The sequence below is a fragment of the Tympanuchus pallidicinctus genome, unplaced genomic scaffold, assembly GCF_026119805.1.
Source record: "Tympanuchus pallidicinctus isolate F22 unplaced genomic scaffold, pur_lepc_1.0 scaffold22, whole genome shotgun sequence".
NCBI classification, from domain to species: domain Eukaryota; kingdom Metazoa; phylum Chordata; class Aves; order Galliformes; family Phasianidae; genus Tympanuchus; species Tympanuchus pallidicinctus.
In genome coordinates this window covers 24,368,511-24,383,868 of record NW_026294739.1, presented here as the reverse complement: position 1 = coordinate 24,383,868, position 15,358 = coordinate 24,368,511, and the positions used below count along the sequence as shown (strand labels likewise).

General features: G+C 57.2%; 2 protein-coding genes and 1 pseudogene across 2 annotated transcripts in view; 2 read left to right on the top strand and 1 right to left on the bottom strand.

Annotated features, from left to right (window-relative positions):
- FANCA (FA complementation group A) overlaps positions 1 to 5,919 on the bottom strand; it is a 32,365-nt gene extending 26,446 nt beyond the window's left edge. Inside the window, exons 1-7 of the mRNA XM_052685629.1 lie at positions 5,880 to 5,919; positions 5,360 to 5,469; positions 4,588 to 4,660; positions 4,160 to 4,302; positions 3,468 to 3,563; positions 1,666 to 1,739; positions 518 to 627 (exon numbers count right to left, since the gene is read on the bottom strand). Of these exons, the coding sequence (XP_052541589.1) occupies positions 518 to 627; positions 1,666 to 1,739; positions 3,468 to 3,563; positions 4,160 to 4,302; positions 4,588 to 4,660; positions 5,360 to 5,469; positions 5,880 to 5,919 (646 nt within the window). The remainder of the gene's footprint in view (positions 1 to 517; positions 628 to 1,665; positions 1,740 to 3,467; positions 3,564 to 4,159; positions 4,303 to 4,587; positions 4,661 to 5,359; positions 5,470 to 5,879) is intronic.
- A 2,794-nt stretch (positions 5,920 to 8,713) lies between these two features.
- On the top strand, positions 8,714 to 14,880 carry SPIRE2 (spire type actin nucleation factor 2). The gene is made up of 15 exons (XM_052686461.1): positions 8,714 to 8,952; positions 11,070 to 11,107; positions 11,383 to 11,742; positions 11,834 to 11,914; positions 11,990 to 12,154; positions 12,230 to 12,316; positions 12,413 to 12,536; positions 12,608 to 12,777; positions 12,867 to 13,029; positions 13,238 to 13,368; positions 13,480 to 13,614; positions 13,691 to 13,758; positions 13,888 to 13,915; positions 14,055 to 14,170; positions 14,270 to 14,880. The coding sequence occupies exons 1-15, from the start codon at positions 8,736 to 8,738 to the stop codon at positions 14,478 to 14,480; spliced, it is 2,094 nt and encodes a 697-aa protein (XP_052542421.1). The 5' UTR covers positions 8,714 to 8,735; the 3' UTR covers positions 14,481 to 14,880.
- Positions 9,366 to 11,063, top strand: LOC128082379 (uncharacterized; annotated as a pseudogene).
- Positions 14,881 to 15,358: the final 478 nt, after the last annotated feature.

The following is a 15,358-nucleotide window of genomic DNA, read 5'->3' as shown; positions in this document are numbered from 1 at the left end:
AGAAGCAAAGGAACTGAAAGGATTATTCAGAGCAAGCAGTTTGTAGGTCTCTCTCTCTTTTACCACTGCAGAACACGTGTGAGTTTCACCTGCTCAACTGAGCCAAAGGTCTGACCACAGCCCTTCGAGGAAACTGTGCCGTCATTTTTTTCTAAATCAAAACAGAAAGTACGTTTCCAAATAGAAAAGGAAAAAAAAGATGGGGGGAAAAAAGTATCAGCTGCTCAATATTTCTCATTAGAGATATTTTGGGCACTTTGCAATAGCATCGTGTTCTTTATCTGATGCGCTGTCACTGCTGGCCCCGCGCATCTTGCAGCTCTACTTTCTTTCAGTACCACATGGGAAAGAGATCCAGGAATTCAAACCAAGCATCTCTCAAGGGGAAGCACTCACTAAGGATTAAATGTAGCACCTTTTCTGAAGCAACATCAGAAAACACCCTGCAAGGCCCCTGTCCTTCAGCTCCCAGCGTCCCACCAGCACAGCGCTGGCTGCAGCCAGACCCTCTCCTTGCCTGAGAGAATGAGCCCCACATTCTCTGTGTCCTGGGGGGGCCCCTCTGCCCGCTCACACAGAGCACAAAGGCTGCTGCACAGCCACTCCTCCGCGGCGCGGCCATCCACACTGCTGGGAACAAACAGAAGCACATTCAGTTCCATCCCTTCCGTGTTTCCTTGCTTGGTTTTTCATTCTGCCATCCCCTTGGTGTCAGCAAGGAGACGACCGTGTGAGACTCTGTATGTCAGACTGCTGTAAGCTGGTCCAGCAAGAGCTTGAATTGCCTCCTAAGAAGATTCCCAAACAAACACAAACAGTGAAAAGCAATACATGTGAAACCGCGTGTCCGAGTTCCATCATTTTTGAGGTCTTCCAATTTAAAATCTTTTCAGATTTTTCGTTCTGATTTCTAAGTCATTTGCATAAAAATGCTTTCCAAAACATTAAAAAATCAATCTCTCTTCGGTTTCCTTGAAGTACAGTGAGCTCTGAAAGGTTTCTTTCCTGTCCCATGAACAGACAAGTAAACCAACATCAAAGGCTGCACCAAAGATTGCAGTAATATTCTTTCAATGCCATAAAATAACAATGTGAACTTCAGAAGGAGTAACTGATCCTCCTGGTTAGCTCCATATTGGGAAAAAACAAACCAACCCTTAGAATTACCATCCTCTGGAGATGACCTCTGCCACACCTCACTGACACAGTGGTTTTACAGGACAGAAGCAAGACTTCTCGCCAAGACCAGCCCCAATTCTCACTGAGTTTCCAGGCAGATCTCAAGGCACAGCCAGGTGAACCAAGGGGGCTGGGTTAGGAACCTTCCCCACACCGCCTGGGATTTATCCCTGGGCAGTGGAACAAAGAATCAGGTTGAACATTAACTAGAATGGTCTTTAGTGGCAGTTCCCACCCAACCGTCCTGTCCCACATCACAAGTGATTCAGCAGCCCTGGAACAAGCAGTCGCCATGCCCTGAACCGTGCTAATTAACACAGAGTAACCTCTCAAACCCCGGCTAACTTCTTAAATCCTGCTAATCTGATCACCTGCAAGCATCTGACTGTATTCTTAGTCCAGAATACTCACGACTAATCCCCGATTACATTTCAATAGGCTTTAAGAGATTTAAATATGTGTGTAAACCTCCAAACCTCCACTCACCTCTCCAGCAGCTCTGCCAGCCCAGTGATGCCATTTCTGTGCAGGTGCCACACAGCCTCCAGCACTGGAAGGTCCTACCAAGATTTGGTCACAGCACATAATTCACACTTAATGTTTTGATAACAATGTACTAAAGAAATGAAACCAAATTTCGTTGGTCACCCAGCCTAGGATCTATGGAAATTTAAAAACTAACATATCAATACCAGGTGAGGAAAAGTTGTGTTTGGTTTCCCCTCCCTACAAACACTGAGGGCTAGGCGCATCGTTCTACATTTCCACGTTAAGTCATAAATATGCCAGCCTTCATCCCCTGGCTGAATCCTAATTCTGAATAGACAAAGGAGCTGTGGTATCCCAGAGAACATTTAGAGCCTTGTTCACTCAGAACCAATAACAGATTGGAGAATTATCTCCTTATTAGCTTCTGTGATTCAGTTTTGCTCTCTCAAACCCGTTTCCCTAGAGGAGCCTACAGAGATGCTGCAGCTGTACAAGACAGGCCTATGGGCATAGGGGAGCAGCAACCACCACCTGAGCTGCTCCTGAACACCAGGCCAGCCATTGCCACGGTCAGCACCAGGCACTGCTTTGGTATGGATTAAACCTTTTCCACCTCCCTGTAACATCGCCTGCAGCTCCCAACAGAAGAGCATGTCCTGGAGAGCATCCTGTGCCAGCAAAGCTCCAGGAGGCACCAGGCAGGGAAAATGGTGCAGCAGCAGCTTCTGCTCCTTCCAGTCCCAGTACAGAAACTCTGACCCAGAAACAAAATGCTTTCCACTCCTTGCAGGGGAAGTTCTGGGAGCAAAGCAGGCAGCAGCAGCCCTCTGCACTGACTCACTGCTGCTTTTCAGCATGACCCCAGCCTCGCCCAGTACTTCGTTTTCAACAGCTTAATCCTTTACTCTATCAGTCTCACTTGTACAGCAGCACTTGATCTCCCTGTCTACCTGGGAACAAGATTTTAATCAGCCCTTAAAACACACGGAATTCTATTTTCAGCCCATGAATGGACATTTGAGACTAGAGAGCACCTTCTTATCCACATGGGTCAGTCTCCTCTCTCTTTCCCACCACAGCAGCAAGCAACCAAATTTGTCTGGTTCACAACAAGTATTCAGCTCTGCCCAGAGCTCCACTTATCTTCACAGAACAAACCACCCAAATGAAATGAAGACAACACATTTGTGAAACAATCCGACTTGTTATCAGCCATCCTATTTCTCTCATGCCATTTGCTGCATGAACTCGCTCTGGCTTATCACAATTCCCAGATAAATAAAGCAGGGAGCCAGAATGCCAAAAGGCCCACTGAGTGCTACTGGCAAAGCACACGAAGGGCTACTGGGACCATGGGGACCCACAGCCAACTGGGAGATCCTGTGCTGATCTGGGAACCTGTGCCCAGATGGGCAGTTATTAACATATTTCATTGATAACAGCAGGTCAGTGAAGCTAAGCAGAAAAGACAATACCCTCCAAAGCTTGTATTAACTGCAGCAGCACCCCAGGCAAGCTTAATTCCATGCTGTATCTCCAGATCCTGTGTTTTCTGTGCCTTTCCTAGAACCAGCCACGCTCACTACATGCAGAAAGAGTTTAAAATCTCAGGGGTGAGCAATGGAAAAAACTGCTGCAGATCACAAAAAGACACCAAAATGAGTGGAATGTAGATGGCAGCATTTCAGTAGTCCAGCTTAGAGTTCTCTCTGTCCTGCATAGGTCAAGAGGGTTAAAAGCACGCTCTCTGATCCCACAGTTGAAATCTAAATGGCAAACATTCCTTTGTGAACTCTCACCTTCATTTTCCAGATTTCCTGACAGAAGTGTGAGCGACTGAACACGTTGTTCTCCAACAAATCCTTGGCTGTTCGAAGCAAGCAAGACAACTTTTCCTGGAATCACCCCAAAAATGAAGCAGAAATCATTTCCTTTATAAATAACACATTCTTCCAAAAACAATTTGCTGGGTTTTTTTTTCCCCCACTTTGTGGTTTTAAAGACTTGAATAGCGAAGAGAATTGCTGATGAAAGGCCCAAGCCTTTCACCTTAAGGCTGAGTTAGAAGCTGACAGCACTGGCACCTGACAGCTCCTCAGGGGGGACGTGAGCCAGCAGCCATGGCCCAGGTTCTGGGGAGAAGGCCATCACCACTGCAATCTAAGACTGATAAAGATGGGACAACAATAACAGACACTGAGCCACACCAGGGAAGGCTGGAGCACACCAGTGGTGATTGCATCTTGTTGTGGAGAGATGCTCTGGCAACAGCAGGAAAGCTATCAAAAATTAGCAGCTTTCCATAGGGGAGAAGAGTGCCACGTATCAGTGAGCAGATCAGATATGTGAATGAGTGATCAGCCTCTTGGCTCCTGTGTGCCTGGATCATTATCAGAACAGAGGGCTTATCAGTCTTTATCAGTCTAGGATTTAAAGTCAAAACCACCAATACTGTTTTCTTGATAAGCAAAATATAAGCTGCTTTGCTTACTCTCTGGTCCAAGTTCAGCAGAGGTGCTTGAGATGGGCTTGCAGAAGACTGGCAGATCTGCTCGATTTTGGTAACAGCATTTTTGGCTGCCAAAACTGCAGCAGGTACACCCAACCTTGAGGCCTGTTCCTGCAGAACAGAGACTTAAAGAAAAAGAAAAGAAAATAAACAGAAACTTGACATCGTGGGAGGAAAAAAAAAAAAGGTGCAAGCACGTGACTGTGAAGAGAAATTCCAGATCAAAACACAGAAAAATCAAATCTTGTCAGGGACACCATTCACTGGAGAAGTAAGAAACGAGTAGCTGAATGGCAGACCAGGAACACTGGGAAGAATACAAAATTGGAATTGCATTTAACAGTCAGAAATCTGGTGTGTAAAGAACGATTCCATTCCACGTCATCTCCCATCACTGCTCTGTCACTCACCGATCAGTGATTCTGATGATGACTGCTGGTGCTCTATGCCACCCTCTCCAGCTGGCTCGACTGAACCTTCTACCTGGAAGCAAAACAAAAACCTAGCAGCCTTACATGTCTTTTACACACACATGCATCAATCTGTTCCTTCTACAGCATATTTAGCAGCTCTGGTGTTCTATGCAGAAGGAGCAATTGAAATGAAATTAAATCATTACATGGCCACGGTAAACCTGAGATTTCAGGCCATCATGCAAGAGACTGAAGTACAGTTATCTTCATTTTAAGCAGAGAAAAAGAGATACAGGTCAAAGTGATTCATCCATAGCTCCCAACAGCTCAGCAGCAGCACCAGGATTCCTGTCTTTCAAGTCTCAGCAGTGCAGCCACAGTGCCATAAATACCTAAAACAGCAAAGAATTGTTTCCTTTTCTGGTTTGTTTGTTTTTGCTCTTTTTTTTTTCTGATACAAAGAGACATTCTGCAGAGGAAAAAGCAATCCTGCTGCTGAGCCATGGGAAGTATTGGAACTGTCCATGCAAAATCAAAAACATTCTGTAGTGTGTGTGGGGAAGAGGCAGAGCACAGCCAAGACAGGATCTTGGCTGAAGTCTGTGCATAGACAAATGACACAGGCTATCCTAACGACAGCCACAGAAGTCAGAAGCGCTTGGTAATTCAGAGAACATCGAATCACCTCTCCAGATTTTGCCCCCATCTGCACAGAAAGCCAAACCTGATGACAACAGAGAGGCGCTGGGTTTGCCCTGCCTGCTCCTACCTCCAGCAGGAGCTCGCTCAGCTTCTGGTGACGATCCAGGAGGCGCAGAGCCGCTGCCCGGAGCTCTGCAGTGCTCCCAAAGCTGCTTTTCCGTTTCCTGGCTCTTCCTGCTGAGAAGTTTGGGTTTGTTTAGGAGCCGAGGCTCTGTGCCCCGGCGCCCCCAAAGGACAGCTCTGCTGATGCCGAGGTTTGAGCCCATCGCCCGGCAGCACCGCGGGGCATCGCTGTACAGCGCAGGGCCCTCAGCCCACGCCGTTGATGTTGTTGCAGGCCGGCCCTAAGACCCAAACCGACCCCAGTGCTGCATCAAGGACACAGGAAGAGCATCAGGCCTGGGAGCGGGTGCGTGAAGACGGGGCTCTGCGCCGGGGTGAGCATGGAGCATGGCGCAGGTCCGAGGGGAGGGGAGCTGAGAGCAGAGATGGGACATCCATCCCTCCTTTCATCTCTGCCGTGCTGCAGGGAGCACCAGGAGCATCAAGAACCCCGCACCCACCCACTCCCCCAACCCCGCACCTACCCAGCAGCTCCCGCAGCGCGCTGCCACCCACACCCGCCATCACGGCGCGCCCGCCAAACCAACCCCCCCGCCATGCGCCGCCATTGGCTGCCGCCGGAAGAGCGCGTCTCCGCCTATTGGCTGAGAGAATAGTGGGCGTGGATCTGTCATCGCTCCGCCATCTTAGGAGTGGCGGGGGCAGGAGGCCGCCATGTTGAGAAGGGCAAAGCGAGACACGTTGGGGTGTTCCAGAAACGTGGGGATGTGGGACTGAGCGACGTGGTCAGAGGCCATGGGGAGGGGTGGGGGGTGGGTTGGGCTTAGGCTTGAGGGTCATAGAGATCTTTTCCAGCCTGAACGATTCTGTGATGCTACGGAGGTGGTAGGGGTTTCAGAGGGAGCAGCGTCTCTCAAATGCCTTCCAATAGGAATTTTGGGCTGATTCTTCCTGGGAGGCAGTTGGCACCAGCCAGGATCCAGCACCGCTACAGGCAACGCCAGGACAGCGGCGTGCTCCTGCCCTGCTCCTACTGCACCTGCTGTGCCTGTGACTGTCCCCAGGTGACACGTGCCAGGTGACACAGGGCGGCGGCAGCTCGTTACACGGGGAACAATGAACAACCGCAGGGGATTTCCCACTGGGAGGCCGTTTGCAGACGTTAGGGATGTGTTTGCCCACTGCCATGCTCCAGGACAGGGAAGTCATCCCCCACCATGTGCCAGTCTGAGCAAATCCCTCTGTTATTAACATCACCAGCAGGTTGCTGCCTTGCTGGTTTACCAGCTCGCAGAGAGCAGTGCTTGCTATATTTAATCCCTCCGTGCTCTATCTGGGAGGTATCCTGAGTTAATGCAGTCTGCTCAGGGAATTGGTGTTAATTAAAATATTAATGAAGAAGAATCTAGAAAGGAAATGGAGCTTGAACAGACACTCCACAACTCAATGAGCTGCTCTGTGGGGACTCGATGAGAGGCATTTCAGAGAGCAGCAAATTGGGCAAAGCCGTCTCTGCGATGGCCGTAGTGATGAGGCCCCCCAGAAGGGTTGCCAGGAGATGCTGTGGGTGTCCCCTCCCTGCAGACACCCAGGGTCCAGCCAGGGGGCCTCTGAGCACTGATGGAGCTGTGGGTGTCCCGGTTCATTGCGGGCAGTGGGGCCAGGTGGCCTTTAGAGCTCACTTCCAACTCAAAGCATTCTGTGGTTCTATGATGTTGGCTTCCTGTGGCTTTGGAATGAATTATTGCATAGGACAAAGGGCACCTTGAAGAATGTATTACCTGCAAACAAGCACTGCCTGCTGCAGGCTTCTGGGCACAGCACTGCCATGGCCCAGCCCTGCCACGCTGCTGCATCACTGCGTGAGGTGCTGGGAAGTGCAGAAATCTGATGCTCCTGCAGCACTTTGCAACCTTCTCCCAACCTGTTCTTTTTTCCCTTTCTTCCCCTCTTCCTCTCCCCCCCTCCCCCCATTTCTTTCATTTTTAATTAAATTTCCCCTATACACATACACACTTGGCTCTGTTTGATTTTTTTCCAAGGCAGTAACTTTTAATTATATCTTGATTACACATTAATTACAGTTGTACCCAAAGCAAAGGGCTCTGCACTTTATAATTCAAATGCCCTCCCCTGTGTCCTGCGGGCTGAATTACCACTGCCCCACTGCCCTGCACCAACCCACTGTGCCTTCCTGGCTGTGTGTTGGGCTCAGCACCACGCTGGGCAGTGTGCCCAGCTTTCTTCCCTCTGCTGTTCCAAAGTAGGCTGTAAAGCCAGCTGACGGCAGGGCAAATGTCTCATTCAAATCTCAGCAGTTTGTGTGCAGAAGGTGAGATGGAGACTTGAGCATCTGGAGAGGTTTGGACTGGATATTAGGAGCAGTTGGGCAGTGGCACAGGCTGCCCAGGGAGAGGTGGGGTCACCGGCCCTGGGGGTGTTCAAGGACTGTGGAGATGTGGCACAGAGGGATGTGGTTACGGGCATGGTGGGGTGGGCTTGGGCTTGGGGATTGTAGAGGTCTTCTCCAACCTGAATGCAATGATTCTATACTGACCCTAGCTGGTGCCTCTATGTCACACTCCCGTAGAACATGGGCCCTGTGAAATGCCCCATCTTGGTGCCTTCTGCTGGCCCCAATCCCATACACCAGCGGCGAGGTCTCAGCTCCTTCGCCACGGGTGATGTGGGAATGCACAGGGCCAGGTGCTGCAGGCACAGAGCCGAGGGATGAACGTGAGGAAACACTTTGCTCACAGCACTCCGTGAGTCCGCAGGGATGGCCCCCAGCCTGCCTGCCTCTGAGAGCCACCAGGGCTGCTGTGTCCTTGTGACCGTTCACCTGGCTCACAGCACATCCTCAGGCGGGTTGGCCCCGGGAGCTGATAGATTCTTACGCCTCCGGTCAGGGGCTGAACGGTGCAGGTGACAGGAGCCACGCCACATGTCACACACCCTACACCCCGCAGCCTGCACCCCGTCGTGTCCCGCACCCTGCACGCAGCTGCGTGCCTTGCACTGAGCACCACAGCACGCACCCCGCACCCAGCCCGATGTCCCCCACGCCGTGCTCCGTGCCTGCATCCCGCCAGCCCGCGCACTCTCTTCCTAGTCGAGCCGTGCAGAGCCGCGTTGTACCGAGCCGTGCCGTGCCAAACGGAGCCTTAGAGCGCCGAACCGAACCCGGCCGCGCCGCGCCGCGCCGCTCCGTACCCACCGTGCGCCCCCGGTGGTGGCGGGAGGCGGAGCGGGCGGGGCCGGGGCGGGGCGGGCCGAGTTGTGCCGAGCCGAGCGGAGCCGGCCCTCCGCCCCTCCCGCCCCGCCCGCCCGTGCGGCGGCCGCGGCGGAGGTCGGCGGCGGCGGTGCGCGGGGATGGGGCGATGGCGCGGGCGGGCGGCGGGGGCCCGCGGGAGCTGTCCCTGGAGGAGGTGCTGAAGTGCTACGAGCAGCCGCTGAACGAGGAGCAGGCGTGGGCGCTCTGCTTTCAGGGCTGCCGTGCCGCCGCCGCCGCCGCCGCCCCCTCCGCCGCTCCGCTCCGCACCGCCGACATCCGCCTCCGCGGCGACGGCAGCGTAGCGCTTCCACCCCCGCCGCCCGGTAAGGAGCTCGGAGAAGGAGGGGAGGGGCCGGCAGCGGGGGGTACAGCCACCGGTGGGGGGGTGTACCGGCGCCGGGGGTACCGGGTTATCGGAACAGTGGGGTACCGGGACCTGCGGGGAGTGCTGCACCGCGCTGCCCACCGGCGCTGCTCGGGTTACCGACGCCGCAGCGGCCCTGGGATTACGGGTGGAGGACACCGGCACCGGGAAGGAAGGACGGGAACTGAAGGAGGGATAGAGAGAGTCGATACCGGAGAGAAAAAGGACGGGAGGCCGTGGGCGTCGGTGTGGGGTCGGCAATGCGGGCAGCGGCAGCGGGGGGGCGGGAAGGCGGGACTGGAAGGCGGGACTGGCAGCGGGGGGGACCGGAGGTGGTGGCAGCGATGGGACCGGCACTGCGGGACCGCGAGGATGGAGCCGGGCGGGGCTGTGCGTGGGGCTGGGGACGGCGGAGCCACGCAGGACAGGCAGGGACGGATGGACGGACGCGCAGGGACACACAGCGGCACGCAGCGACGGCCGCAGCGCACCCGCACCCACGGGCACAGACCCCGCACCCCCCTCCCTCAGGGGGCATCGCGGGGCAGCCCCGACCCCGACCTTTGCACTCTCGGTCGTGCCTTCCGTGCGGGCGGGCGGTGCTGTCGGGCAGAGCCCGCTGTGTTTATGGTCTGTAATTAGGCACGGCCGGGTGCCAGCAGCAATGAGCAGCCTGAGCCTAATGACAGAGCTGAGCCCACGCCTCGCCCCGCGTGGGGACAGCCCCGACTGGTGCCCGCCGGCTCCTGCGTGCCCCAAAATGGCTCGGGGTGCTCGGGCCGAGCGAGGACGCTGCGGTGTCTCCGACTGCTCAGCGAGGCTGCGGCATTGCTGCATGTCCCCACGGCTGGCAGCGAGCAGGGTGCTGCGGCGTGGCTGTGTGTCCTTGCTGCTGGCTGTAGCGATGCACCTGGGAGCAGGGCATAGGGATGTATCCAGGCTCTTTGCTGCTGCAGCGCATGGGGGCTGTGGGAAGCTCCCAGCACAGCCATGGGTATAGCATGGGTCCCAGCACCAGCACATAGCTCTGCAGTGGAACGGGGCACAGGGTGAACCCACAGGGGGTGTACTCCATGTCCCCATCCCACAGCGTCTCCCACCCAGAAGGAAGCAGCCAGCAGGTGAGTGCTGCACAGCCACCAGCACCGTGGCCTCATTTGGCACCACGGCTGCAGGCACTGCTGTTCCCGGTGCATCCTGTCCTGTTGCAGCCATGGCTGCTCCTCCGTCCCTGGTTTGCATCCAGGAAAAGCTTTTCTGCTTCCTCCTCCCAGCTGGATCTGCTGGCTGCTCCACCACCATATGGGATGTGATGCCGGTGCCATTCCCCTGGGCTGCCTGCAGGGCTCAGGGACTGACATGGCTGCAGGGTCACAGGCTCTTGTAGTCAGTGGGAGGGGGCTGCAATCCTGTTCTGCCTGGCCTCATCCTGCTCAGAGGGTCCCAGATTGGGCTCCTGACTGCAGCCAGCACGCAGCCTCAGCTGTCCCTGCCATGGGCTGCTGCATTGATTAGCTAAATGGGGAGATGGGCACAGCGTGTAATGGATGCACAGATGATGGCGGGGTAATGACCTGCACTCTCCTGGGCCCAGGGCACTGCTCTGCTCTGCAGCTGCTGCTGGGCAAAGTGGAGCAAGGGCACTTCCCTTGGGTCCCATGCGAAAGACACAGTTGCTCATCATCCTATGGCTGCAGTGCTCCCCCAGAAGGGGCTGAGCTGCCTGAGAGCCTTTGGCCTGAGCTTGTGTGTGTGTGCAGTGCTTGTGTGTATTGGCGTGGTGCCTGTGTGTGTGCATGGTGCTTGTGTGTGTGCACAGTGCTCCAGCTGTGCCACCTCTGCAGTGAAAGGAGCATCAGTATCGCTGTCAGCTGAGTGCTGCCCGTCTCTGCACCACATGCAGGGCTGTGCTGTCAGTCCCTGCAAACAACACGGGGCTGTGCCAGCTCAGGATGAGACCGGCTGGGGATGGGAGTCCTGGCTCGGGTGCAGCAGTCCCAGGGTGGGGGGCACAAAGTGAGGTAAGGCTGACCCCCAGCCTTGGGGCCTCAGTGACTGTACCTTTCTCTCCCCCAGAGCTGCCTCTGCTGCTGACGCCTGCTGCTGAAGCACAGGTATGTGGGGACCCTCATCTCTGAGCTGGATGTCTGCTGGCTGCACATCATGGGGGCCTCTGGGCAGGCAATGTCACAGCACCACGGCATGGTGCATCTCCTCCTGCTCCTCATCACCCCTGTGCATCTCCTCCTGCTCCTCTTGCTGTGAGGCAATGGGGTCCTGGTGTGCTCTGGGTGGTGAGGCCCAGACTCAACGGATGGGGCTCTGCACGCAGATATGGCACGGGCAGTGCCAGGGCTTTTGGTGGCACAGCGGTGCCGTTTCCTTGCAGATGGTGCAGTCCTTGGGTTTTGCCATCTACCGGGCGCTGGACTGGGGGCTGGATGAGAACGAGGAGCGGGAGCTGAGCCCACAGCTGGAGCAGCTCATCGACCTGATGACCAACAGTGACTCAGAGGACAGTGGCTGTGGCACGGCCGACGAGGGCTATGGGGGGCAGGAGGAGGAGGAGGAGAGTGGCGAGGGGCCGCTGCGAGCTGTGCGCACTTTCGGGCAGGCCATGCGGTGCTGCGCTGCACGCCTTGCCGATCCCAACGAAGCCCAGGCTCATTACCAGGCCGTGTGCCGGGCGCTCTTTGCTGAAACTGTGGAACTCAAAGCCTTCCTGGCCAAGATCCGCGATGCCAAGGAGGTGAGAAGCTTGCCCGTGTGGGGAGATCCTTGGGATCTTAAAATGCTGCAGTGACCGCAGTGGGATAACAGTGTCCCCCGTGTCATCACAGATGCTGCAGAAGCTGAAGGAGGATGAGGAGGCAGAGGAGAGGCCAGCAGCAGAGCTGGGCAGCCTGCGCAACACAGACTGGGTACGGCAGCACGGCGCGGCCATGCAGGGGGTTGGGGCTGTGGGAGGGCCGGCGCTGACCCCACGCCCCCGGCAGGCCCGGCTGTGGGTGCAGCTGATGCGGGAGCTGCGGCACGGCGTCAAGCTGAAGAAGGTGCAGGAGAAGCAGTTCAACCCACTGCCCACCGAGTACCAGCTGACCCCCTTCGAGATGCTCATGCAGGACATCCGCGCGCGCAACTACAAGCTGCGCAAGGTCATGGTGAGCTCGGACAGGTGACCCCGCACTGGGATGTGCTGCCATCAACCAGCTGGTGCTGACACTGTTCTCTACCAGGTGGACGGGGACATCCCACCACGAGTGAAGAAGGATGCCCACGAGCTCATCCTGGACTTCATCCGCTCCCGGCCCCCACTCAAGCAGGTGGGTGCTGACCCTGCAGGGTCCCCATGGCTGCAGCCCCTGAGCTGAGCTCACTGTGAGCCCTGAGCTGCAGCATCCCGGCTCTGTTTCCTGCAGGCATCAGAGCGGAGGCTACGGCCACTGCCCCAGAAACAGAGGACACTGCATGAGAAGATCTTGGAGGAGATCAAGCAGGAGAGGAAGCTCCGACCCGTGGAGACATCATACCGGGGTCAGAAAGGTACTGGCGTTGCCTCCTCTGCACCATGGTGTCATGGCAGGACCCAGTGCCAAACCCCATCCCCTTCCCAGGGTACAGCTCACTGCCCTGCATCCCGCACGCCTGCTCCAGCCACCTCACGTCCAGCTCCTGCATCGATCTCTCTGTGCCCGAGGCCAGCACAGTGCCTGCACGGCCACGGCCCCGCGTCCTGCTCAAGGCACCCACACTGGCAGAGATGGAGGAGATGAGCATCTCTGAGGTGAAAAAGGGGCTGTGGTGGGGATGCCAGGGGGGCACAGGATAGGGGTGCGTGGGTCACTGGGTGATGCTGTCCGTGCGGCCTTGCAGGAGGAGGACTCACCAAGCACAGAGTCTGTCTCCGGGCTGCCTATGAAGCGGGACCGCTCCTTCTCGGAGCAGGACCTAGCCCAGTTCCAGAGTGAGCTTGGTGGTGGCCACGCAGCACCCAAGGTGCTGGAATCGCTGGATCCTGAGCCCCGGCCCCGATCAGGTACTCCTGTGCTGCCCCAAGCCCAGTCCTGTGTTGGGATCCCCATCCCACAAACACTCAGTGTCCCTGCCCTCAGCACAGCCCACCCCATGTCCCTCACACCCTATCCCCAAGGGTCACTTTGCTGTGCTCTCCAGCCAACGCTTGCTGGAGGAGTTGTGTGTGGCAGTGTGTCCTCACTGTGTCCTCCTGGTGTCCCACCATGCAGGCTCTGTTCCCGCCAGCTACCACCCAGTGCCATACGGCTCTGCGCCCCGCGCTGCACTGGGCTCAGTGGAGGAGAGGCCAGAGGATGGCTCCAGCACTGCGCCCAGCAGCAGCTCCAAGCACCTCTGGCTGGTGAGTGTGAGACTGGAGCTGCGGGCATGGCCCGGAGTGAGGGCTCACAGTGCAGGATTTGTGGGGTCGGGTCATGCCACATGTGGGAGTGATGGCTCCTGTCTCCCCCAGGAGTTCAGCCACCCCGTGGAGAGCTTGGCCCTCACGGTGGAGGAGATGATCAATGTGCGTAGGGTGCTGGTCAAGGCCGAGATGGAGAAGTTCCTACAGAGCAAGGAGCTCTACAACAGCCTGAAGAAGGGCAAGGTGGGGACTCGGACTGGGGGGGCTGAGCTGCTCCCATGCCATTTGCACCTGGTGCTCACCCTGCCTGTGCCCACAGGTCTGCTGCTGCTGCCGCGCCAAATTTCCCCTCTTCTCCTGGCCTGCAGCCTGTCTCTTCTGCAAGCGGTGAGCACTGTGCCATGCCACGCCATGCTGTGTCGTGCTGTGCTGCACTGTGCCAGGCCATGGTGCTGGGGCTGGTGGGAAGGTGCCTCGGTGGTGGCCCTGCTCACCTGCTTCTCCCCGTATCCCCAGGTCTGTCTGCTCCTCCTGCAGCCTGAAGGTAAGGGACCTGCTCAGGTCACTGTCACCAATCCCAGTCCCAGTCCCTGTCTGACTATCTGGGCTGCGCTGACCCCGCATGGACCTGGGGTGAAGGGGATGCCCCTGGGTGCTGCCCCTGATGCCCACTGCCCTGACAGATGAAGATGCCTTCCAAGAAGCTGGCTCACATCCCTGTCTACGCACTGGGCTTCGAGAGCCTCCCAGGCTCACTGCTGGCCAAAGCTCTGCCGCTGCGCAAGAGGGAAACCTTCCAGTGAGTCCAGCACCCTACAAGGGTCCCGCGTCCTCAAATGTCTTCCTCCCACCCTCCTCCTCCCCACGCCGGGGCTGATGGCACGCACTGCACCCACAGCTCGCTGCCAGGTCCAGGCTGGCGCCGGGTGGAGGAGGAGTTCCCCCACATCTATGCTCAGGGCTCCGTGCTCCGCGATGTCTGCAGCGACTGCACCGGCTTCGTGGCCGACGTCATCTGCTCCAGTCGCCGCAGTGTGGCCGTCCTCAATGCTGCTCCGCGCCGCCCCGCTGCCCCGCGCTCCCTGCGCTGCAGCTCCTGGCACGAGTGAGGGCCCGGCGCCCACCCTGCCCAGATGTACATATATACATAGGATGTATACATACAGCCTCTATATTTATATACCTTACGGACGTTATGGACCAGGGGATGCGGAGCTCCGCGGCTCCCAGCTCACATCCCCGTGATGCCCTCCTGTCTCTGCTGCTGATGGGGCGCTGGCACGGCCCCGGAGACAGGGAGGGGGTCTCTCTGGGGCACCCTTTGTCCCCCATCCTCTCGGTCCCATTTCTGTGCCAAGCCCTGCAGGGACTGGGACGCCTTATTGCCCCATGTTGGTGTCACGGCCCTGCAGGTGGCACGGCCCCACGCTGATGTCACGGCCCCTCGGGTGCCACAGTCACACTGTACATAATGACCCCCTGCCAATAAACCATTCTGGGCTGCCCTCCCGGGGCTGTTCCTGCGCTGGATGGAGTCGGGCACAGGGTTGCGCAGGAGGGTGCGTGGGGACAGAGGGGACACCCCAAGTGACCCTGTGGTGGGCTATCGGCCGGGCCCCGCATCACACTGCTGCAATCTCTTTGGCAGTACTGCAGGAACGGGGTGTCCTTGAGATGTTTGCCACCCCATCTCAGGCTGTGCCCCACTGGCACCGTGGGAAAACCCCCCACCAACAGTTCCCACGCCCACCCAACCGCTCAGGGCCCCCGAGCTGCCCCCGTGTCCCGCTGTGCACCCCCCACCTCCGGGTTATGTCCCGCCGTGACCCCGTGCGGGGACCGTGGGAAAACCCGCATCCCCACGCTCCCTCCCCGAGACATATTTCACGCAGCGATAGCAGGGGGGCGCGAAATAGGTCCTACACTGCGGGTACCGCGCCTGCGTCCCTGCCGGCTCATGAAGGAGCCGTGCGAGGGGACGGGCATC